The sequence below is a fragment of the Equus quagga genome, chromosome 12, assembly GCF_021613505.1.
Source record: "Equus quagga isolate Etosha38 chromosome 12, UCLA_HA_Equagga_1.0, whole genome shotgun sequence".
Classification (NCBI taxonomy): domain Eukaryota; kingdom Metazoa; phylum Chordata; class Mammalia; order Perissodactyla; family Equidae; genus Equus; species Equus quagga.
This window is the reverse complement of record NC_060278.1, coordinates 76,302,074-76,326,406: the sequence shown is the minus strand read 5'-3', so window position 1 is coordinate 76,326,406 and position 24,333 is coordinate 76,302,074. Positions and strand designations below refer to the sequence as shown.

Sequence of the window (24,333 nt, the reverse complement as noted above, 5' to 3'; positions counted from 1 at the left end):
CATCCTCAAAGACTAGTGTTACTCAGCAAGAAGAGTGTGCTGTTCCTGTTGAATAATTTTGGCATCACATCTTAAGGAAAATATCCACCTTTTCAAGTCACTAAGTAATTTGGTAAATTATATCTTCTTAGCTTTTTTCTTTCTTTCTTTTTAAAAAGACTGGCACGTGAGCTAACAACTGTTGCCAATCTTCTTTTTTTGTTTTTCTTTATTCTTCTCCCCAAATCCCCCCAGTACATAGTTGCATATTTTAGTTGTGGGTCCTTCTAGTTGTGGCATGTGGGATGCTGCCTCAGCATGGTCTGATGAGTGGTGCCATGTCCACGCCCAGGATCCAGACTGGTAAAACCCTGGGCCGCTGAAGCAGAGCATGCGAACTTAACCACTGGGCCACGGGGCCGGCCCCTCTTTTTAGCTTTGTAGGGAGGTCAGTTCATCCAAAATCACTCCGCAAGTTACAGAATTAAGACCTCTTATGCCTGACAAAGTTAATTAAGTCCCAACTTTTATAGTTCACCAATTACTTAACTTAGCAATTATTTATTTCTTTAATCAGATTGTTGAATGCAAAAAAATTTTTTAAGTCTGTGCTGTAATGCCATACAGCATTATTAGTGTTAAAAAGATGAAAAACAGCCTAAGTCCATCAATAGGGACTGGTTAAATATGTTATAGCCATTCTATAGAATACTATGCACCAATTGAAAATACTGACTTGGATCTCAGTGTTCAGACAGAGGAAGAGGACAGTGATCTACAGTTGAGAGAAAAAGCAAATTGCAAGACAATCTCATTATTATTTACAAAGACCCTTAACTATCTGTTTACACTTGTACATAAAGTGCATAGGAAAAATTCTAGAAGGACATACACCCAACTTTAATAGTAGATACTCTTTGAGAGTGGAGGTGAGGGTTTGGTGGAACTAGCCCGCTGCACTGGGTAACTTCCAAGAACATCACTGTCCAATATGGCGGGACTCCACTTACTGCTTCTGGGTTGTTTAAATTTAAGTAAGCATATATAACTTCTGTAAATTTAAAAAAATTTATACTTGGCCCTATTTTTCTGTAACAGCAAGGTAATATGAAAATAGCAGATGGAAGAATGTTAAAAATATGTATTTATTTTGAATTTAGAAAAACTAAAGCAGCATATTATCCTGCCACCTAGATAATTCTTGACAACATTTTAAAATAAAAACATGAATATCTTAAAACAGTGGAAGGTTATAAAACAAAGCATATTTGTGTATATATAAGTAAATATGTATATACATAAAGTTTATGTGTATAAATGTGCATCTATACATAGCTCCTTTTAAAGTGAACCAAATGAGGTAATATAATACACTCTGTTCTAAGCTTTGCTTCTTTACATAATATATCATGGAGACCATTTCATGTCAATGCATACAGGGCTTTTAATTCTTTTTAAAGGTTATATAATATTCCATTATATGTATATTCCACTATCTCTTTATCCAGCCCTTTGGGTTGTATCAGTATGTACTCCCACACAGTGAATATGAGGCTGCCTATTCTCACTCACCATGGCCAATTCTGGATTCTAAAAAATTCTTAATTTTTTCCAGGAATGGTAGTAAAAATGATATCTCATCATTTCAATTTGCATAATTACAAGTATGAGTCACATTGAGCATATTTCATGTGTTTCTTGGTCGCTTGTATTCCTTTTCCTTAAAAATACACACTAGTACCCTTTGTTTTTTTAAATTGAGTTGTTCCTCTTTTTCTTAAGTAATTGTTTAAATCAAATTTTATTACTCATTAGATCTCTCTCTAATAATTTCCAAGGTGGTCTCACTACATTTCAATATCTAGATAAAGTTCTATGACTGTAGTGGTTGGGGATTCAAAGACTGTCTATTTTTCTTGGCCTGATGGATGCTATTTCGCTGAGGCCATGTAGCAGATATGTAAGAACGCTGGCTGGAGCCCCACAGCTCACTGGTTGGCCGTCCTTGTATGAGTTATTCGTAGCATTTTACATTTTAGTGTCCTCATTGCAGCTGAAGGATGACAGCAGTCCCCACCTCATAAATGAAGATCAAATGAACTCTTAGAGTAAATGGTACCTGACCATAGCAACCCCTCCATTAAGTGTTTTAATTTTTATTTATTATTTTTTTGTGAGGAATAATGGCCCTGAGCTAGCATCTGCTGCCAATCTTCCTCTGTCTTATGTAGGACACCGCAACAGTGTGACTTGACGAGCGGTGCTAGGTCCACTACCAGGATCCCAACCCGCGAACCCTGGGCCACAAAGTGGAGTACTACACCACTGGGCCGGCCCCTATTTTCAACTACTTTTAACAAGCTAAAGAAAAATCCATTGGTTATATTTTCTTCTTAACTTACCCTTTCGTTTGCTGCAGTAAATTATTTTGTAACAAGCAATTAATTATCCTAAGAAGAATCTCTTAATCGTGTGCCTACTAAGAAGGTTCAGAATTCTAATGCACTTAGTAATGTTACCATGATTGTATTTAAGCACCAACCACTCTGTATTCTATGTCATTTTTAAATGTATTTTATGTCTCAGTGATGTCAGGAGGGTGGCATCGTTTTATAGAAACAAGAAAAATGTCCCTAAGAGGCTTTTCCAAGTTAAGACAGTTCCTTAGGAGGGCCTGGGCATTTACAGGAGCTGCTGGTCCCTTATTCATTAAGGTTCTGTGCTGTGAGGTCAGCATATAATGATGAGTCCCTGCTGATGAGACGATTCGGTACTTTGGCAATTGCTCATAATTACTTCCTTCTTCTCACATATGGCATTCTTTGGAAGCCTTGAACTCTGTTCCTTCCCACATGAGATGGATCTAGAGCCAGTGCTTTCTCCCCGACCCTCTTCCACTCCTGTCAGTTCTCTGGTTTCCTTCCTTGCCCCTCAGGAGACAGAGGCAGGGAATTTTAGTGCAACTACTCCTTGTTACCACAGTGTAACTCCCAAGACACACAAAGAAGTAACAGAGCAAGGATGGCTCCCAGAGCTTCTGAACTCTTCGTAAATCATCCTATTCCTAAGTGGCCTAGATGTAAAATATCTCTGGGCTGAAGAACAGAGATGAAGTCTCTAAACTCTCAGAAATTTTGACATGAAGAAATGTTGACAGTGAGGAGAGGGATGACTAGGGATGAATCAAGAAGCCTCAGTTTAATTTTTTCAGTATTATTTTTCTACTGAGCATAGAGTGAAACAGCCCTGTCTATTACTCATGCTCATACACAAAAGATAAGTTCTGGGTTGGGTGCTAAGGTACGTTCTTCCTTTGTCGAATCCAGTGAGACTCAGCGTACAGGCTGTCTTTGCTGCTTTATCTGAAGGTGCAAACACCGTTGTCAGCGGCACTTACCCCTCACTGTGCTTTATCACTACACGTCAGCCACTGCGGGGGTGACGGAAAACAGTTCCAAAGCTGATGACAATTAAACAAGTGTCAGTGTTTCTCTTTTCCCACCCACTGTTGCTTTGATGGGTATTATCATTTATATTTCTTTTATGATTACTGACTGGTCGGGAGGAGAACAACTAAGAGTTGATGCTATGCTTCCAGAATGTATGGCGCATCAGCAGTATATTTAAATGTCACTCCGAGTTGTGTTTCATAAGCTTCTTTGTTCCTTGAGCTGTGCTTCTCACTGCTTCTGTAACTGTAGATTTTGTCTTCTCTTCTGCAGCTAGGCTATTTGACATAAGCAAAGTTGAAGTGGTCCTTTGCTTATTTGCCCACCTCCCCTTTCCACCTCCCTTGTGATTAAAGATAGATCACGGGGGGAGGGTTCACTCTGCCCAGCATCTTCACAGGGTTGCTTTGCAAAGATAGTTGGCCGTTTCTTACATCAGGTAGTTCCAGAGGAGGAACACCCTTAATTAAGATGCCATTCCTGGAGTGTGATCTCAGGATTTCCTGATACAATTTAAAGTTGTTCCATTTTATCCTCTCCTTCGTGGATGCTAAAACTTGCCTTATTCTCTCTATCAAATATTTGTTGAAAAACTAATTTGCATAGCAGTGTTATCCATTTTTGTGGCATCTTTTGAACTGCAGAAAATATTAGTAAGAAGACCAAAAAGAAAAGCTCTGGAGGGAAAGGGGGCAGGATGGATCATGGTGAAATACCTTGGGAATTGCTAGGCTAAGGGAATTTCAACAGGCCCTTTATTGCATAGTTCCTTGAGACATACTGTGGAGCCCAAGAAGAGGGGGAGACATGAGCATTTCCCGATCTTATTCGACCACAGGATCTTTTTGCCCTGAGCACCCAATGTATCTTCCAACATCCTAGGAAATGCAGTTTGGGAAATGCTTAATCACGTGGTAGAAGCTGGAAGAGCTAATCCAAAATCATAGTTAAGGGATTTGTTGATCTTTCTTAGCATCACTTTGCAGCCAGTAGGGGACATGTATTTTTCTGCTGCCTTTACCTCTTGATGAGGTAGAAACAGTAGAATGTGGACCGAGAGGGAAGCCAGGAGTGAGGACATTGGGGGCTCTACGTGACCTGATTGGAGCTCATCAACGAGGCACCAAGATCAAGTGCCTTGAAAAGCAGTGATTAAACAAACAAGCAAACAAACCAAAAACAAGAGTTCTCCTGAAAAAGCCACTAAGTGAATGTGTAGAATTCTGTACTAAGGAATCACTATCTCCTTTTCAGTTCTTGGGGATGCCTAAGTTGATGCTTTCAACTCTGTATAGAAGTGGCTGGTGGGAGGGAGGGAGGGGAAAAACAGAATATACATGGAAAGTCTTCATTAGGAGAGACCCGGCCTTTTGGAAATGGCACTAAACCCCAAAATAGATGATATTTTTTAAAAATACAAATAAGTAAAACTTCCATTAAGTCCAGAAGAAAGAAGCAAGTGAGAAAAAGCAAACTGCTTTGTTTTTTTTTAAAAAAAAAAGATTCCAGTGCCTGTGCCATAGCCTCCAAGTATCTAGGAAACTTTAGCTCCCCCTGGCGGGTTCCGTAGAGTCAGAGCCTGCTGTTCCAGGTGGCCAGACCCTAGACAGGCCTGCTTACACCAGTCAATGAGGATCAGCCTTTAAAATCCATTCTTGCCCAGTAGTTTGTCCTGTGAAATGCTGAACTGCGGGGGACATAGCCAGACATAGTGTTCCCCCAATACGAGGGAAGAAGCCCCATAAAATATCAGATTGGCACTAAAGAAAGATGCCGGGTTTACTTGAATATGCAAAACTTTGGCCATGAATATGCCAGATTTATTTAGCTATTTCTTGAAACCTTTTTTTCTGGGCTGAGGCAAGGAAAAAAATAACATTAGAGTTATACAAGTATATGGAGGTATTAGATATTTGAGGTATCGCTTCTCATTCTCTGATGATACATTATTTTAGGTGTGGTTATTAGAAATCAGTTTCCTTCTTTGATATATGCTGCATGTTGAATAAAGAAACTGATTTGTGTGTGTGAATGTATGTGTGTATGTGTGTATATGTCTGTGTGTATACAAAGTATATATTTAAAACTCAGGTGTATATGCCTCTGGCCAGAAGAGAAACTGAGTTACAATAGAAAAATTATCTAAAAGAGGCCAGGAAAGGCCTTGGCTCCCCAATCTTGAGCCCTTTTGTCCTTTGCTGAACAGTTTTGGTGGAACTGTGCCAAGTGGCCAGTTGCCACCCTCTGCATTGATCTTGCTGCAGAATGAACACCTGCCACCATGGCAAAATTATGTGCCCTCCAAGTATCCAACTTATTATTCAAAAGTGCCAGGAATAAAACACCTGTTTCAAATAACCTGCTAACCTATGCCTTGTCCAAGGCCATTAGCCATTTCATAATCTCCTTTTTGTCCCATGTGATTTAATTTGAAAAAGCCATACTTATTTTTGGTGTAATTTGGTTGCCATTTGGTCAAGAATGCTCTTGTATTATTATTGAAGTCTGTTATATTGTTTATTGTAAATTTTTTAAAAGTATATGTAACTAAAAATAAGACATCTCATTAATATTCTAGTGATAAGGCAGAATTTCAGGATCTGGGAATGTAATTCCCCAGCAGTTTCTAGAATTGTTAATGTTGGTAATTGAGGATGGATTTAAGTAATGATATTTATCCAACTAATGGATAAATCTGCAGCATCTTATTTTGATGTGTAATTTAGGCTACATCTATGTATTCCTGCAGCAGATGGCTGACAATAACATCTCAGCCAGTTTGTCCATGTCATCCAAAACAATATATGACCTAGTTTACATATTGTTTTGTAACTATACGTTAGAAAATATAGAACATAAATTCTAGGTCAGAATTATGTATAATCAGCCCTTGTGGCTGAAACTAAGACATTGCTGCCGTCAACAGGAAGAATACCCATGGGATTCAAATGTGATTCCCCTGAGATTCAACCACGGCAGGACCTTGGAAGGTTCGGGGCCGATTGGCCCTCCTTCACAATGATGAAGTTTGCTTTGTGACTTTCAGCACATTTATATAAAAGGTGTGTACTCGAGAAATTAAGTGGCAGAATTTTTTTCTCAGTCACCGTTGGTAATCAAATTTATCACAAACAGTAGACTTGAAACAACAGAAATTTATTCTCACACAGTTCTGGAGCCTCCAAGTTTGGAATCGAGGAATTGGTGGAGCCACGCTCCCTCCGGAGGATCTGGGGAAAATCCTTGCTTGCCTCTTCCCAGCTTCTGATAGCTCCCAGCAGTCCTTAGCATTCCTTGGCTTGTAGCTATGTCACCCCAATCTGCCTCTGTCATCACCTGGCCCTTCTTCTTTTTGTGTCTGTATGTCCTCTCCTCTTCTTATAAGGATACTAGTCATTGGATTTAGGGCCACCCCTAATCCAGAATGGTCTCATCTCAGTCCTTAACTAATTACACATGCAAAGACCCTCTTTATTGGTAAGGTCACATTCTGAGGTACCAAAGTAGACATGAATTTTGGAGGGCACTGTTCAACCCACTACACCCTCTTAGTTCTGCTTTATTTTCTTAGTGCTCGTTTCTTCATTAATCGCCCTTCAGTAACTATTTCAAAGGTTATTAGGAACAAATTTTGTTAGGAATGCCCAGCAGGCATATACATTGCTATATTTTGTGTCTGAACCCATAATTTTCTGATAAAAGAAAGTGATGATGAAATCACTTTTTGCCTGAAACTGTTTCTTGCAAAGTCATCTTTTTTAGAAAAATTGGAAGCCCATCTGCATATCTAGCATGGGGAATAGTTTGGTACTTAAACTCAATAGAACATTCATTCACTGAAAATGATTTTCAAAACTATACAGATAAAAACCTAATAATAAATTTTAAAAGCAGATGATATAATTTTATGTAAAAGATGTGAAATGTATATTCATATGGGAAAAAATACATAAGAATAAACAAAAATGAAAGCTTCGTTAGGATGGCAGGATTATGGATTACTTTATTATTTAATGTCTTGCTTTATTGGTTTTATCTTTGGTTTTAAGTGATTAAGGACTTATCCATTATTCCTACTGGAAGTACTACAAGTTACCCCTCAAGAGGGAGGGGCCGGCCCAGTGGCATAGTGGTTAAGTTCTCACACTCTGCTTTGGCTGCCCTGGTTGGCAGGTTCGGATCCTGGACATGGACCTATGCCACTTGTCAAGCTATGCTGTGGTGGCAACCCACGTACAAAAAACAGAGGAAGATGGGCACAGCTGTTGGTTTACGGCCACTCTTCCTCTCACACACACACACACACACACACACACACACACACACGCAAAAGCCATATACACTCTCCAGTATCCCAAACTGGTTGTACATCATTAAAGATAAGCAATTATTTATTTCCTAACAAGCCAGCCCTGTGGGTCATCCACTGAATTGTGCCAGTGGGAAACTGAGGCAAAGTGTATCCAATGTGGGAGTGTGCTTGGAGGCCTGCACTGGGTAGGTCTTCTCCAGGGAAGGGCAGGAGAGTTCAGTGGGCACAGTCTAGGTTCACTTTGCCCCATAACAGTGTGGATGTGTGGAGGGAGGAAGCATTTGGGAGTCAGACACAAATGGGCTAAAAGTCCTGAGCCTGCCCAGTGCGTTTAGCACCACAGTAAGTGGGACGGCCAGGCTTCTCTGCTTCCATGTGACCCATATGAAGTCACAGCACCTCCTATGAAGTATTCTTATGAAAAGGAAAATCAAGCCTTTGAGCTGAATGACACAACAAGGAGGCATGGGGATTCAGAATGTGGGACATTTTATAGGACATCTGATCTGCCTTCTCAAGACGTCTATGCGTTATGAAAAATAAATAGTAGGAGGGACTATTCTAGATTAAAATACATTTCAGAGGCATAATTCTCAGAGACATTGTACAGACTATGTACCTTAATTCAAACAAACTAACTGTAAATAGGGGAAATATTAAGATGGGCCATGTATATATCATAGTAAGGAATTACTGCCAATTTTGTTGAATACAGGACTGGTATGGTTGGTTCTGAAAGAAAATGCTCTTCTTATTTAGAGGCACATAGAGAAGTAATTAGAATGAAAAGTTATGATGTTTGGAATTTGCCTTAAAATATTTCAGCAGAGAGAAGAAAGAGAAAGAAAAAAAGGATAGATAAAGGAAATGTGGCTAATTGTTTATAACTGTTGAGTCTTCATCATCAGTATATGGGGGGTTATTTTACTTTTCTCTGTACTTTTATGTATGTTTGAAAATTTTCATAATAAGGAGTTAAAAATAGGTGAATATATTCGTAGAATGTTAACTTCCAAAAAATGATTGTGATTTTTCCTAAGCGAGATTTAAGGGCTAATTTGTCCACATTCCCCATTATGAGACAAAGAATTCTTAGGATCATGAGTGATAAGTAGACTCAAACCTTCTCATATACCATTGGTAGGGGAAAGTAAATTGATACAACTTCAGTGGAGGGCAATTTGGCAGTAAATCTCAAAAGGAGAAATACTCTTAGCCGTCATTTTAACTTCTAGGAATTTATCATATGGACGTATGAAAAGGCATGCTATCAGATGCTCAAGGTCATTCACTACAACACTGCTTTTTATAGAAAAGAATTGGAAGTAAACTGTCTATCAATAAGGAGCTGGTTATAAAAATTATACTCATTGAGAAAATGGAATATTTACACAGCCCTTGAAAGTAATATAATAGACCTTTATTGCTGATATGGAAATGTTTCCAAGATATATGAAGTTAAAAAATAAAAAAGAGGTACAGAAAACTATGAACCAATTTAGAGTTTTAAAAAATACTGATAAGGGACGGGCCCCATGGCCGAGTGGTTAAGTTCACGCACTCTACTTTGGTGGCCCAGGGTTTTGCTGGTTCGGATCCTGGGCCTGGACATGGCACTGCTCATCAGGCCATGCTGAGGCGGCATCCCACATGCCATAACTAGAAGGACCACAACTAAAACATACAACTATGTACTGAGGGGGTTTGGGGAGAAAAAGCAGGGAAAAAAAAAAGACTGGCAACAGTTGTTAGCTCAGGTGCCAATCTTTAAAAAGAAAAATCCGATAAGAATAGAAGAAATGAATAACAATATATTGGGTGTAGGATTGGCAGGAGAGGAGATTTTTACTTTTTGTTTTATGTATTTGAATGTTTATCATGTGCGTGTGTTATTTTCTATTATAAAAAGAAAAAGAAAAAAATTAAACCAAGAAAAAATATCTTAAGAATGTAATTAGGAAGGTGATTCTGCTAGGGGAAAATTGATAAACATATAATTTAAAAAATTCTGTAGTGTTTTAAGGTAACAAGAATAATTATTCCTTCCAAAGTATTGGTAAATTATATGAAATTCTGTTTGAAAGTACTTGGCACTCTTCAAACATCATGATATAAAGGATGAAATTTTACTATTTTTTAAGTGCAAGTTATAGCTGGGAAAATACTGGAGTGATATTTCAGTTTATCTACCATGGAACCAAAATTGGCTTTAAATATACATTAGCCTTTTGTATCTAAAAATAAGACAGTGTTGGTGGCATCTACTATGCTTCAAGTACTTTTTACATTCATCATCTCAGTGAATGCTTTAGGACCCCTTCAGAGTAGATGGTATCACTTCTAGTTTTCAGAGGAAGAAACTGAAGCTGGGGACATCAATCAGCTTGCTCAAAGTCACGCAAGTAAACAGTCAAGAACTCAGGGCAATTCACTTAGCTTGTCCTGCCACAATATCTCCTTTATTTGGGGAAGAACCAAAGGGAAAATAGGAAGAAGTCATCTGGCCTTTGATCCTTGCTTTACTTATTTCTTGTTCTCTGCAACTAGCTGTGCTTTCTGAATTTTGTCTGATATCCTAGGAAAAGGTACTTAACAGAAGGCATAATGGGGGTCTAGGATTATGAATAGTTGATCAGCTGAATTTTCTTGGATGTTTTCAATAAAACAGAGAATTAACAACTCACCTATTTTTTTTTTCAGATATTGTAGATGCTTTATCAGATCCAAAGAAATTTCTTTCCATTACGGAAAAGAGAGCAGACCAAATGAGAGCTATGGGCATTGAAACTGTAAGTAGCAATGGTTGACTAAAGACAGCTGAGTTGGGGAAGTTTGGTTGTCAAACAGTGATAACAAGAGCCAGGCAAAGTAATAAATTAATATAATAAGCTTAAAGAGGATTTTTAAAATGGAACTTATCAATTCAACAAAATAGTTTCAAGGTCTATGAAAGTATACTATATTTAATAAAGTATGACCACCATCTGAAAAACTCACTTCATCACCAGTAGCTTAATTCACAACTGGGGACCCTTGACCCATTAGAAATGAAATGGAAAATAGCCATGACACTTTTAGGAACATTTAAAATGTAAGATGCTTTTGTGATACAGTAAAATGCCAGCTAACCCAATTCAGTGAATCAATGAAATTGGCATTTACTGTTGTTTCTTTTTTTACCAGTCTTGCATCCAACCTTTTCGCATTTCAGTGCATGCTTGGGTTGTTTCTTTGTTTTGAAGCTCCCTTTACTATACTCCTCAGTTTAGAGTGGAAGTAGCAATCTCTCCAGGAGCTAGAAAAAGAGAAGGTGTACCTTCAAAGAGTTGCATCTCCTTTCCTTGACTTCATCCTTTGCCTCAGGCCTGAGGGAACTGTCTGATGTCTATTTCTGCAGGCAAAGATCCCTTAAGGGAATGGAAGGCTAGGCAGGGGAGGGGAGGGAAGAAGCTGAATGGTACAGACTGGAGTCAGTAAAATACAGAGTGTGCAAGGCATTCAACCTTGAAGTGGCATTCATTTGGGGTAATATATACATTTCTGTTCTAGAGTGACATAGCTGATGTGCCCAGTGACACTTCTAAGAATGAGAAGAAAGGAAAGGCCAACACTGCCAAAGCAAACGTGACCCCACAGAGCAGCTCCGAGCTCAGACCGACCACCACAGCTGCCCTGGGGCCTGGCATGGAAGCCAAGAAAGGTAAAGCAGAGTTGTGTGGGCTCCTTACCTATTCTCGCCATTTTAGACTATTTTTAAAGAGTCTTTGATGAAGATATTAGGAATTGTTAATTTTGCCCATTTTCATTGCCAGTAAAACTCAGAACAGCATGTTTGCTTGTGGATTAGACAAACTTCTTAATTTCCCTGAGTGTTTAACAGAGAGTCAGCATTTGTGTTTCATCTGCTAGGTCCCCTGAACCTTAATTCCATTGGGTACAGTATCCATAGTTTTAGAAAATGTTTAAATTCAGTGTCCTTCATGGAAAGAACTTCCACACAGTGAACTTTGCTAGCTCTTCCAGATACCACTTCAGGCACGGATCTGGACAGGGAGTGGGCTCATGAACCAACAGAGTCATGATTGTTCAGACATTTCTAGATTCCCTTATTGATAATTTCCCCCCAACAATAGATATTTAGCATCTATGCTTATTTATTTGTAAAATAATCAAATGGGCATTTGAAGGCCAATTCTCTGTGGTTACCTGTGGATGAAACAAAATATCATAAGAGGTGTCATCACAAAGAATTATGTGTCCCATGTGCTAACATTCAGCCGGTTTGGAGGGAACAACTGTTCTGGTTATTTAAAGTTGAGTTCCTTTCTTACTGGCTAGGCATCTGTTCTGATTGGATGGCGCACATCCCACACTGGTAATTAAATATTTTAAATGTCCTCTTTGACCATGAATCATTTACTAAGCTCACTCTTCCTACTATAATAAGAATTTCTCTATTTCCTAATGGTTTTTTACTCAGTATATTTATATTTGTCTCATTTGTATGTAAATTCAGTGTCCTTGTGTGAGGGAATCAAGTTATTTGTACACTTAAGTAGAAACAGTGCTGAGTTTAAGGTAAGAAATGACAGGTTTTCCCAAACCAAAGGAGCATAGTAATTTAGCAGGAAACCAAGTGTGTGTTGAGCTTTGTGAAGCAAATTAGAAAATGAGACTGCACAAAAGTAGCCCAAATTGTACTTTGCCTGCAGTTGTTTGTCTGTTCTCCTCTGGAAAGAACATGGAACAAGGTAATGATACAGGCTTTGGGCATTCCATTCCAGCACTGGTCATTATTAACGTTAGCCACTCAGACAGAGATAGACCGTAGGAAATGGGAGAGTTTTTGTTTAATTAAAGTTCTTGTATCACGCCCACTAGTACTTAAAGACATTAGTAATTATAGTGAGTTAAATGGCCTGAAAAACGGTGCTGTGTGGCCAGCTTCTCACAGACGACAGAAGTGATCCTAGTTCTAGAAGGGACCATGCTTGTGTTTAGAACTAACTTACCCCTGGTTCCAAATGAGGCTGCACTTGAAGGAGCCAAGCAGCTCTCAGTTCTACTCCAGTCTCCTCAGCAGACGCCCTGAGAAAGAGGGTCTACACACTGTTTCATTTGGACCTTTTATTCAGGAAACTTGGAAGCCTACTCTAAGTGACAGTCCTAGGTTCTATGAGAACTGCCTTCAAATCTTCAGGGACCTCACGTGGCTAGAGGGGTAAGATAGGGCAGGGGTAAGATAGAGCCTGCCCCACACAATGGCCAACCTAGGCAGTGGTCAGTGAGGGCTGACTACTCAGAAACAGGAGGAGTGAAGGTGTCCCTGCCAGCAAGGGTCCCAGAGAAGACTTGCGGATGAGATTGCAATTGAGCTGGGCCTGGAATCACAGGTCTGACTTGAGCAGGAAGAGAAGGTGAAGGAGCCAAGAGAAGGCATCCTAAGAGGAAGCAACTTAGGAAGTAACCTAGATTTAGGAAAAGGGGGCAGGGCGAATGCTGATAGGAAGTGGTGAATAGTTCACTTTTCCTGGTCTGGAAAGGGTCTGGGACCACCCTGAGAAGGCAGTGGGGAATGCCAAAGGATTTTTTAAGGAAGATTAAAACAGTCATGGCAGAAGAACTCATTAAAAGGGGGATATAGATGCTAAGGGCCAGATAAAAATTTGGGGCATGATGCTGGACGAGGGAGTTGTGCTAGAAAAGGAAAAGGTTAGAGGGAACAGGAACGAGATGAGGGTAAAAGGCACCCATGATGGATGTGAGTAAAGTTGACAGTATGGAATTTGTGGTCAGAAAGAGGCACCTCTAAGTTACTGGTTATGGAGGAGGGACAGTTTCAAGCAAAGTGAATATACCATTTATAGCTGTCAGTGGAAGGTGAGGTCAAGTGGAGATGAAGGTTTCTAGAATTGAAAGCATCATAGAAATGAGAAGGAAAGCAATGAAATGGAGGATTCTTCTCATAGCTATTGAATCACTATGTTGGATGCTTGGGAATGCCTACATAGGAAAACCAAGAGCCAGATACTGGAGTTCATGGAGCAGTGAATGTACAACCCAGAAGGACACATGTGGAGGTAGCCAGGCTCAACTGAGCCTGCTATAAGTGAGGGGCCTGTTCTTTTAGGGGAACATGGTAGCTTTTAGGGGAATGGCATACAAGTACGAGACAGAAGTTTATAGGTGTTCTTCCAATTCTTCTCTATGACTTGGGGGATGAGTGGGAGGGAGTCAGGAAATAAACTCTACTCCAATGGCCTTTGTGGGAAGAGATGTCATTTGAGAAGGCAAGCTTCTGTTTGCCCTCTAGAGAATTGTCTTTGTTTGGGTTGCCCCAAAGCAGACCCTGAGACATGGTTTCCAGTGCAGTTAGTTTGAGGGGTGTAGTGGACACAGGTAGAGGCAGGGGGAAGTGATACAAGGAAGGAAAGAGAGCCAATAATCAGAGTGTTCTCAAGTTACTTACCACTAAGGCACCTGGAGCTTAACCTCTGGGGAAACTCTGGGGGCTGGTGTTGGACACACACCTCAGAGGCGTCCTCCTGGAGGGGTGAGGGAGTCGGGAATTCTGACTCTGGTCAGCCTTTCGTTGAGAGCTCCTGTGGGAGGGATAAATTCCCTAAGGATTCTAGATTGGTAAAAGGACAGTAAAGCACGTTTTGGAGGAAAGAGAGTCCTCAGGTAAGGAAATGCAGGTACTGGTGTTGGAAGTCAACTAAAGTGAGCTGACTTGGAGGCAGCGAGATGTGTGGGCGCCGCCCAGCAGCGTTGGCTGCAAACATCTGTGAAAGTGAGAAATCGTGACGTTCTAAATGGTTTCTCTTAGAAATGCAGACAAACAGCAGTAACTGCACCGATGCTCTTGACTTTTTCTTTAATTTTAAGCATACAGAATTAAGAAAACTCAGCTCCTAATTGATCTCCAAGTTATGGTTTGAGAAAAGACATGTTATTTTTAATGAGCTTTGTTGATAAGAACAGAAAACTTTACATAGTGAGGGGCCAGCCCAGTGGCATAGTAGTTAGGTTCACATGCTCCACTTCAGCGGCCCGGAGTTTGAGATTCAGATCCTGGGCATGGACCTACACACCGCTTATCAAGCCATGCTGTGGCAGGCATCCGACATATAAAGTAGAGGAAGATGGGCACAGATGTTAGCTCAGGGCCAATCTTCCTCGGCAAAAAGAACATAGGCAGTGAATGTTAGCTCAGGGCTAATCTTCCAAAAAAAAAAACAAACAAAACTTTATGTAGTGAAACTTCAACTAGCCACAATCTTTGGATCCCAAAATATTCCACATAACCCTACTTTCACACCAGGGAAGGCTGGAGGCCTGCACTGTCCAATATAGTAGCCACTAGCCACGTGCGGCTATTTAAACTGAAAAATTAAAATGTGAATTTTTAGTTATACTAGCCACATTTCAGGTGCTCAAGAGCCACATGTGACTAGTGGCTATCCGTTGGGCAACTCACATATGGAACATTTCTGCTATTATCTAAAGTTCTATCAGACAGGCGGCTCTAGACATACAGATAGAACTGAGCAGGTACCAATTCCTGTTCTGTAGAGCGCAGTGTTTTTCTAACGAAATTATTTCTAGGGCTAAAATTTTTACAAGTTATTTGTGTCTCTCTCAGAAAACACAAAACCAAACCTATGTTTTCATAGGTTCCTGTTGATCAAGGTTTAGTTGAACCAAGACCAGAAAAAGCATCTCATCAGACTGGATCAAACTCTTAGTATTTGTTAGATTTCTGGAGGGGGCCTGGCCCTGTGGCTAAGTGGTTAAGTTCACGTGCTCTGCTTTGGCCACCCAGGGTTTCACCGGTTCAGATCCTGGGCCCAGACATGGCACCGCTCAACAAGCCATACTGAGGTGGCATCCCACATGCCACAACTAGAAGGACCTACAACTAAAAATACACAACTATGTACCCAGGGGGCTTTGGGAGGAAAAATAAAATCTTTTAAAAAAATCCTTAATTAATTAGATTTCTGGAGGACCTTGCATACCCCCCAGTCCATATGTTCATTTCACAGACAAGAGTCACAAAGACCCAAAGATAGAGAGCTCTTAGCTATCCAGGATTCACTCCTCTGCCCTACACTGCCTCTCACTGTCCTCAGTAAAGCAGGGAGTTAGCTTGTGATGTCAGGCTTAAGAGCCCAGAGAGCAACCCCATATTCCCTTGACACCCCTATCATAAAGTGTTTGAGATCACAAGACTGATTTCTCTCAGCCACAGCTCTCCTTTTCCAGCCTTACCGCCCACACACTGGTTGTGCACATCTTAAAATGGATAAAACAGAAAAACAAGAGCCTGGAACTCAATACTGATCATTCTTGGATATCTCAGCCCTAGCCTTTGGGATTCTAATGGAAATCGATTATAGTACAGAGTGCACATTCATTTTGTTTGCCTAAGATGACAATCTGCAATCAAACAGAATGTTTGGGATTCTTCTCCAAGTCGTTGCCATGACGACACCTGGCTTGGCATCACTCAGATAGCAGGATAACTTAGTATATTACTCCAGATCTTCATGACCGCATCCTGTTATATAACAGTTTGATTTCATTATTTCCTATATGTTGAAGGCATTGCTTTGCTCAAAAGCATATTGCTGAAATGCTAACATTAAATGCGGTAAAAGAAAGAAGCTGAAAAAATGTTTTGTTCTTCAATGATTATGAAGTTGGAAATAGAGTTGGGAGTTAGATGACTGGTATGATGTGCCTTGAAATGCAAAGACAAGGGTAACTGTAATAGATGCTGTTACTCCTAGTCAGATCTCCTTTTTGGGGTCAGTGCTGCATCCCCCAGCTGCTAGGAGTGTTGGCCAATTGCAAATCACCGCTACAGTTTTCTCCCTAGAGTTGCCCTCAGATCATGGAAGTTCTCTTGCCTAGAAATGCCTGGAAGGTTCTGTAAAACCTCTGACACCCTCAGCTGATGATATGGGGTTACAAAAGCTCAGTCTCCTTACCTCGTGGTAGAGCAACTCTGGAGGGCCATTTATGCTAAAGAGCTCCCTGTAGGATCAGACTGAGGCTGGATTTCAGCTAGAAATACACTCGACCTTCTTCCTCTGCCCTGTCCTGCTTCTCACTCCCTCAGAGGGTCTTCCTGAGAGCCTTTTCTCAGTAAATCACATGCACATGAACCCTCACCTCAGGCTCTGTGAGTAGGGAACTTGACCTAAGACAATAAGCATTTCAGCTAAGTGTCTAGTTAATTTCTTTGTAATGCACAGTGACTTAATTTTTTTTTTTTTTTAGGTATTGAACTTATCCCTCAAGTAAGGATAGAAGATTTAAAGCAGATGAAGGTAAAATTGCTTGGTCATTTTGCAAGCACTCTTGAATTACACATATTGGTGAAACCAACATATTTTTGTTTCTCACCAGCTATAATCATTGTTGTAGTGCTACAGAAAACTTATTTTGGATCCTCTTTGTTTTTTCCACAGGCTTACTTGAAGCATTTAAAGAAACAACAGAAGGAGCTAAATTCTTTAAAGAAGAAACATGCAAAGGTACAGTGTTTTGTGTGTGCGTGCCTATGTGTGCGTAGTTTTGTTTGTTTTTTCCTTTTAGCTCCCTGAGGAAAACCTCAAGCTACTGTTTTGTGTTGTGGACTGAGGAATTCTTCACAGCCAAAACACTCCTTAGAAACTGATACCAGCCAACTGGACAGTATTACCTTCATTTTAACTGGTTAGAAAAGGAAATTAAAAAGCAGAATCCATTTGGGATCGGTTGTCACTGATTTGTGATGCGCATTTCTAACAGTTATTTCAAAAGCATATCAAAAAACCCATTGAAAAATTGTTGAAGAATATGACTTCATCTAAACTAGCGGGCCATACCCAGACTATTGAAAACCCGCTGGCAATCCTAGCCTCTAAGTACCGGAGTTCCCTGGGCTCTGGCAAATGGGCTGCCACACACGGTGCATGCAGGGAGAGGCTGCTGAGTTCCAGACTTCTCACCCCGGCACCTAGAGAGAGAACTCTTCTCACTTTTCCCCCATCATGGCCTACTTCTGAAATATAGTTGTTTTTCCTTTTTACCCATAAGAAGAGTCTTTTGACAGTGATTGTGAGAATTTATAAGAGCTAGTTGCAAATTTAAGAGAATAGCAGGAGGTGGCCTTGGAAATTCTCATGTAGGTTGGAAAACTTCACAGCCCTCAGCATCATCCTGCTTTCCAGTGTCCCCTCCCAGAGAAAGGAAGACAGCCTAATACCTCTTTCCTTATTAAGGTATGTCACAGCAGTGGCTGCCACCGGAAGCATAATGTGTGTCCTCTTCCATTAAGGGCAATGAAACCAAGAGAGACTTAATTTCCTACCTTGAAAGGACTTCTGAGTTCTTTTAAACTAATCTTGCATTCCAAATTCTTTATACTCTGACCCAAGCCTCAAACCATGGCATGTCCTGCAGAGCTGGACTTGAGAGATGTACCTCTGACTTACTCCAGATAGTAAGATGCAAAGAGCGTGGTCAGGAACTCTGTCATTTCTTTAGCGATTTATGCTCCTTTGAGAAATTCGGCCTCATCTTGGCCTAGTAATATTCTCTGTATTATTGAATTTCATGGATCTGTTGATGTAGAGGTCGCTTCAAAGACTGTTCCTAAATTTCATGAATAATTCCATCCAATGGAATTCCTTTCATTGCCCCTAAGGAAAACTTGCCACAGATTTTCATAAATGTGGGACTATGGGAGACACAGCTAAAGTGGTGATTTCAATTTTGTTGGCCATTGGCACCAGCTTTCAATATTCAAAGGCAACAGAAAAAAAAAAGAGAAAAGGAAATGAGAATGCACCTTAAGTGACTTTAGTTCATTAGGAATGGAGTTGGTACCCACGTGGCAAGGCATCACCCAACACATTTTCCTTCTGTTGAAATTGGATCTCTGTCGTTGAGGCAGGCATCTCAGTGGCCTTTGGGCCACTTGGAAACTTGAACATTTTGGCCTCACACTCACTTAATATTTCCTTGAGGCATGACCGGGAAATATACTGTGAATGATAATAATAATAACGATAATAATAGCAGCTAGAATTTTTGCATGCTGAGTATTTTCCAGATGCTGTGTGCAGCACTTTACATTTATTATCTCATTTAATACTGTCTACCCTATAAGGCACAGGCTAAGTCCCCACTTTGCACATGTGGAAATTAAGATTAGGGAGGTTAAAAAATTTAACTAATGTCCAGCACTAGGGAGTAGCAGAGCCATTATTTGAACCCAAATCATCTGAGTCTAGAACTCAGATTTTTCTGTGGAGAATTTTGGATGCTTCAATAAATAAACAAGTTCTCCTCATTGCAGCAATGCAGTGGCAGCACAGGGGATGTTATGTAAATCTCCATCTGGTTTGGACAGTGTCAGTATACTGGTTACCTGGACAGCTACTAAGGAAGGATGCTCCTCAGTTCTTTAGAACGTGACCTGCATAATACTGAGCAGAGTTGTCTGTTGATTCTCGTGTCTACCTTTGCGTCCACACTGACTCAGGTCAGTTAACAGGCCTATCTGGTTAGTCAGAAGAGCGGCAAAGACGCTGTCTTAGTCAGCTTGGGCTACTACGGCAAATTACCGTAGACCAGGTGGCTTAAACAAAGACATTTATTTCTCACAGTTCCGGAAGTTAGAAGTCCAAACTCAAGTGCAGCAGATTCAGTGTCTGATGGGGACCCTGTTCCTGATTGCAGACAGCCTCCTCCTTGTATCCTCACATGGTAGAGAGAGCTGTCATCTTTCTCCTGTCTCTTCTTATAAGGTCACCAATCCCATTCATGGGGGCTCCACCCTCATGACCTAATTACCTCCCTAAGGCCTCACTTCCAAATTCCATCACGTTGAGAATTAGGGCTTCGACATAAGAATTTGGGAGGGACACAAGAATTTAGTCCACAGCAGGTGAAAAAGTGTTCTGCGAGACAGTTGATGGGTGGCTTGGGTAGCTCTTCTCCACCTCAGACACCACCTGCTTCCTTCCTTCCGTTTTCTTCACACTCGTAGGCAGGGAAATGCTCGTATTACTTAGTAACCAGTAAGTCCCAGATGGCCAAAAGGATCAAAGTTGCCATCATTTTCAGAAAACAACCTTGAGTTTCTTAGAGCCCCACATTATAATAGAACCAGAACCTCAAAGAAGATTTTAAGTTTCCCTAAATCCTACCGCCTAAGTTTGCGTGGACTTTCATAACAGGTCCCACGTGATTTTTTGGAGGAAGCCTTCACAGTTCCTTAGGTCGAGCAGCAGAGCTAAGTTGCCCCAGTCACATGTGCAGTGCTTGCCTGTTGCTCTCAGAAGCATTTCTGAGCAGGGGAATGCATTTCACGGCTTGCTTTCATACCCTCAGCTACTTCACAAGTTCAAGTTACAAGTGTGTGATTATAAGCTTATGAATGAATTCCTTCTCCCACGTTAGATACACAGGGAACCCACTTTTTTATTCAACCTGCTTTGGCTGTATAATTTATGCACTCTGAATTTTGTAGTCTTTTTGTATAAAACTACTACTGTGAATAATGTTAACATTTATTTCATGCCACTTTTGTGTTACGCATTTTATGTATATTCCCAAATCCTCACAACATCCCTGAAGTCTGCATTTTAGACATGAATGAAGTGAAATTCAGAGAAGTGAGTCCCTGGCCTAGAGCCGTACAACTCGTGAATGCTGGTTATAACTAAAGTGCTTTTCATCTACTTTAACTGTCCAAGGGCTTTGCAAATAATTTTTTTCAAATAATTAGATCTTCCTGTCTGTAAACTCCGTAATATTTCAGTCTGTAATATTTTCCACTGTCTCATCTGAGCCAGCTTGTAAGATGAAGGATATATATGAATATTTACTTGCCTGATATGTGCTGAGGCCTACTTGACTAACACACTTGTCTTTAAAAATGAAAAAAGAAAAGCTGTTGAAGAAAGTGGAAGGATGTGACAAACCTATCATCATTAGACACACTTACTGCCTGATTTCCATTTGATCGTGTTTCTCCTAACACTAATTTTCTGCCTGTCAATACTTTTAAAATGGTAAAACTAGCTAATCTACATTGAGGTTTACTTAAGCACTTATTCTTAGGTATTCTTGTAACAATTCCATGAAGTACTATAATTATATTAACTTGTATCAGTTAGCCTTTGCTGGGTAACAAACTAATGTAAGTGACTTAAGACAACAGTCATGTATTTAGCTCACAGTTTTGTGGGTCAGCAGTTTGGGCTGGCTTCAGCTGGATGATTCTTCTGGTCTCAGCTGAGGTCACTCCTGCACCTGCTGTCATTGTCAGTTTGGCAGGTGGTGGGCAGATGTAGGGGGCTGGCTGTTTTGGAAGACTTCTCCTGAGCCACTTCCTCTCTGCTTTATGTGGTCTTTTATCTTCCAGCAGGCTAGTCCAGACTTACTCAGATAACAGGGGTCCCAGGAGACCAAGCAGAAGCAGGCAAGGCTTCTTGGGGCCTCAGCTCAGAATGGCACACCATCACTTCCACCTTGTTCTCTTGGCTAAAGAAAATCCTAAGGCCCAGAGTTGAGGGTTGAGGACTCTACCTCTCTTGACAGGAGGAGCCAGAAAGTCACATTGCTAAGTGGGGGTGGATGCAGAGAGGAAAAAATTGTGGCCATTTTTGCAACAGTCTACCAACCATTTGACAGATGAGATAATTTACACTTAAAAGAAACACAAGTTGGCTAAATTGCCTAGCCTTTAAAGGTGGAGCCAGGATTTGAATCAAAATTCTATCTGACTCCAGAATTCAAGCTCTTAACCACTATGCAGGTTTGCCTCTGACTTTTCCCACGTTAATTTATGTTTCCACACATCTTGGTGGTCTTAGTGAAAGCGCTTTAAGAGCAATCATGAGTCTCTCACGGCACATATATCTTGGCTTCCTTTGGGACTGATTTTTCACATATGATTCTTGGGCCAAGAGCTGGAGGTTACGTAAAATTCCATATTCTTGTGCCCATCAGAGTCTTAGTTATAATCTCCAAGGAGAGGTCTATGAAATACATTTTAAATAAACTCCTCTCCTACACACAATTAATTTTGAGAACTGTTTCTTTAGGAATATTGTTTAACACTCTTTACTGTCCCTCGGTCCCTTAGTGGAAACCCCACCAATTGCCTGCAAGATGCAGTTCAGACCCCTTTAAAAAACAAGTTCTACCCTGTTGTCAAGCAATAGTGAGAATAAATTCCCCCAGCCTTTCTGTGAAACAACATCTACAACACTTTTATAACAGTTTTGAAGCCCACCCAAGATGGGGCTGACTAAGGTTGCCATCCCAAACCCTTAGGTTGTAAAATAACTACCAAGGAGGGAAGGTAGCCTGAGCTGCACCCTCCCAACCACAGTGCCCACGCTTCCTCCTTGGCACTTGGTAGCTAAGAGCAAAGACCAGTACTTAGTCCACATTCAGTGATGGTAGGGCACTCTCAGCTCTTACATATCAGCCTCGGTCGGTAATAATGCCAATAATGTCAGACCTATAGGGAAGCAGAGAATCCATGAACTAAATCTCGGTGGTTTAAGAAATAAATGTCTCATCCAAAAGAGAATCTATTTCCAAACTTGAAGGGTAGCTGCAGGATGGAGGCACAACAGTGGTGTGAATATGAACAGCTGCCATTTGTAAAAGAAAGCCATAGAAACAGGTGGATGATCTGCTGCTAAGAGAGTGAGAAGAAATGACCATTAGCCCCAAATGAGATCGAGATGCTATTAACATGCCTAGTTTTTGGAAAATGCCAGTGGTCAATTGCTTTTGACCCTGTGAATGCAGCTGGCTATCAGACTTCTATTTGTCTCTCACTTTCTAGAATCACCTCTTCAGTTTGTAATGGAAACTGGGGGTATGGTTTTCAAGTATCTGTTAGATGAGACACAGAAAAAGCAGAGCTAAGCAACAGTGATCCACCCTAGCACATGACTCATTAGGTCCAGAACCGTTTGCTTTCCTGAGACAAGCATGCTTTTCAATTGTCTGATGTGGTCAAATCCTTAGGACAAAATGTTTAAAACCCAAAGTTGGATAATTACTCCCAGTAACATGTTAGAAGAAGAATTACAACTCAGTTGCCTCTAGGGACCAGGCATGAAGACCGTTGCCCAGGTATAGTAAACAGGGGAGTGCTCATTCCTGTTCAAAGGGGAAGTCAGATTTAGCTGCCACCATTGGTACCTCGAGAGGCCAGGGGCCCGCTCTGTTCTCTAAAGGAGAGCTATAAAATCTGAAATTGTATATGAATTTCCTGATCTTTTAATAGTGGCCACTACTTCAGTCTTTTCTTCAAATACAATGTAGACCAAAAAAAGAAAAAAATCTGAAAAACTACATCTGTAGATTGGATGTGGCCCTTGGGTCACCAGGTTGCACAATTTGCAACATCACTATTAGGTGAGTCAAATTAAATGCCTGCGAAACCAACTAAAATTTGGCATTTCAGTAAAACTAGTAATGGAAAATTTGCTCTTTGCTAGGCAAGCAAGTTAGCTGATAACACCAAGCCTGCTGTTAAAACTCATCAATTGTAATTCATGGTAAGACCTCAGTAACAGACTTACAACTCTGTTATGAAGTAGAAAGGGCCGGAGACACAGCACCCACGCACAGAGGCAGCTTACTGGTAATCTCAGAGTTACACACTGAGCAGACATGATTTGCTCAGATTTTTCAGCATCATCTGTGATGCAATAATTACACCCATAATCACATCAGTCACAAGAATGAATTGCAACAGAATTTTCTCCCAAAAGAAGCTGAATTTACTCTTCGATGAGAATCATATACAAATTCTGCTAAAAGTTATACATTTATTCCCCCTAAAATGTCCCAGTTAAGATCGACTTTAAAGTCAGCACATTGAATTTTGGTACTCTTGACCTGACTGAATGAAAAAGATGTATGTCTCTTCTATAGTGTCTCACGATTTAGGTGTTTTTTTTTTTTTTTTTTGAGTTAAAATGAGCTTAGAGATCTTTTCCTGGCTCCTCCCCAGGAAGCTGAGTCTTGACCCCGTCACATGATGATCGTTAATTCAGATCCTGGTTCCTTTGTGGAAGGAGAAGTGGTGTCTGAGAACCAGATTATCCAAAAACACTTCAGTCATCACTGCCTACCACACAGGGAATAGCATTTTGAGCACAGAAGGAAACACGGATAATTTTTCAAGACCAGCTTTCTTCTTATTTGTATTAACTATAATCATTTTAATTCAATATGCTTCTAATTTTTGAAATTATTTCTACATACATTAGATAACTTTGCAGCTCATCACAATTCCATGAATTAGGGTGGGCAAACAGATCTTGTTCAGTTTTCTAATAAAGAATTGAGGCCTGGAAAGATTTATATATGTTAAACAAAGCTGCTGGCTGGCTTATTATTGACTGAGCCCGGACTGGAATCCTCTTGCTACTTTCCCATGCTAATTTTTTATTCATGCAACAGATCTTTATTGAGCATGTGTTTTGTACCAAGCTTTGTGCTGTGTACTAGTGAACAAGAAGACTTCTCCTGCTATTGTAGAGCATATTTTATAGATGTGAA

The 24,333-nt window shown here is 40.5% G+C and overlaps 1 protein-coding gene across 4 annotated transcripts in view; it reads left to right on the top strand.

Moving 5' to 3' along the window:
- The window catches only part of PLCB4 (phospholipase C beta 4), a 380,701-nt gene that overhangs the window by 335,822 nt on the left and 20,546 nt on the right, over nucleotides 1–24,333 (top strand). For all 4 annotated transcript variants that reach the window (XM_046679316.1, XM_046679314.1, XM_046679315.1 and 1 more), the window contains 4 exons: nucleotides 10,441–10,529; nucleotides 11,290–11,440; nucleotides 17,029–17,078; nucleotides 17,220–17,285. In XM_046679316.1, the coding sequence (XP_046535272.1) occupies nucleotides 10,441–10,529; nucleotides 11,290–11,440; nucleotides 17,029–17,078; nucleotides 17,220–17,285 (356 nt within the window). The remainder of the gene's footprint in view (nucleotides 1–10,440; nucleotides 10,530–11,289; nucleotides 11,441–17,028; nucleotides 17,079–17,219; nucleotides 17,286–24,333) is intronic.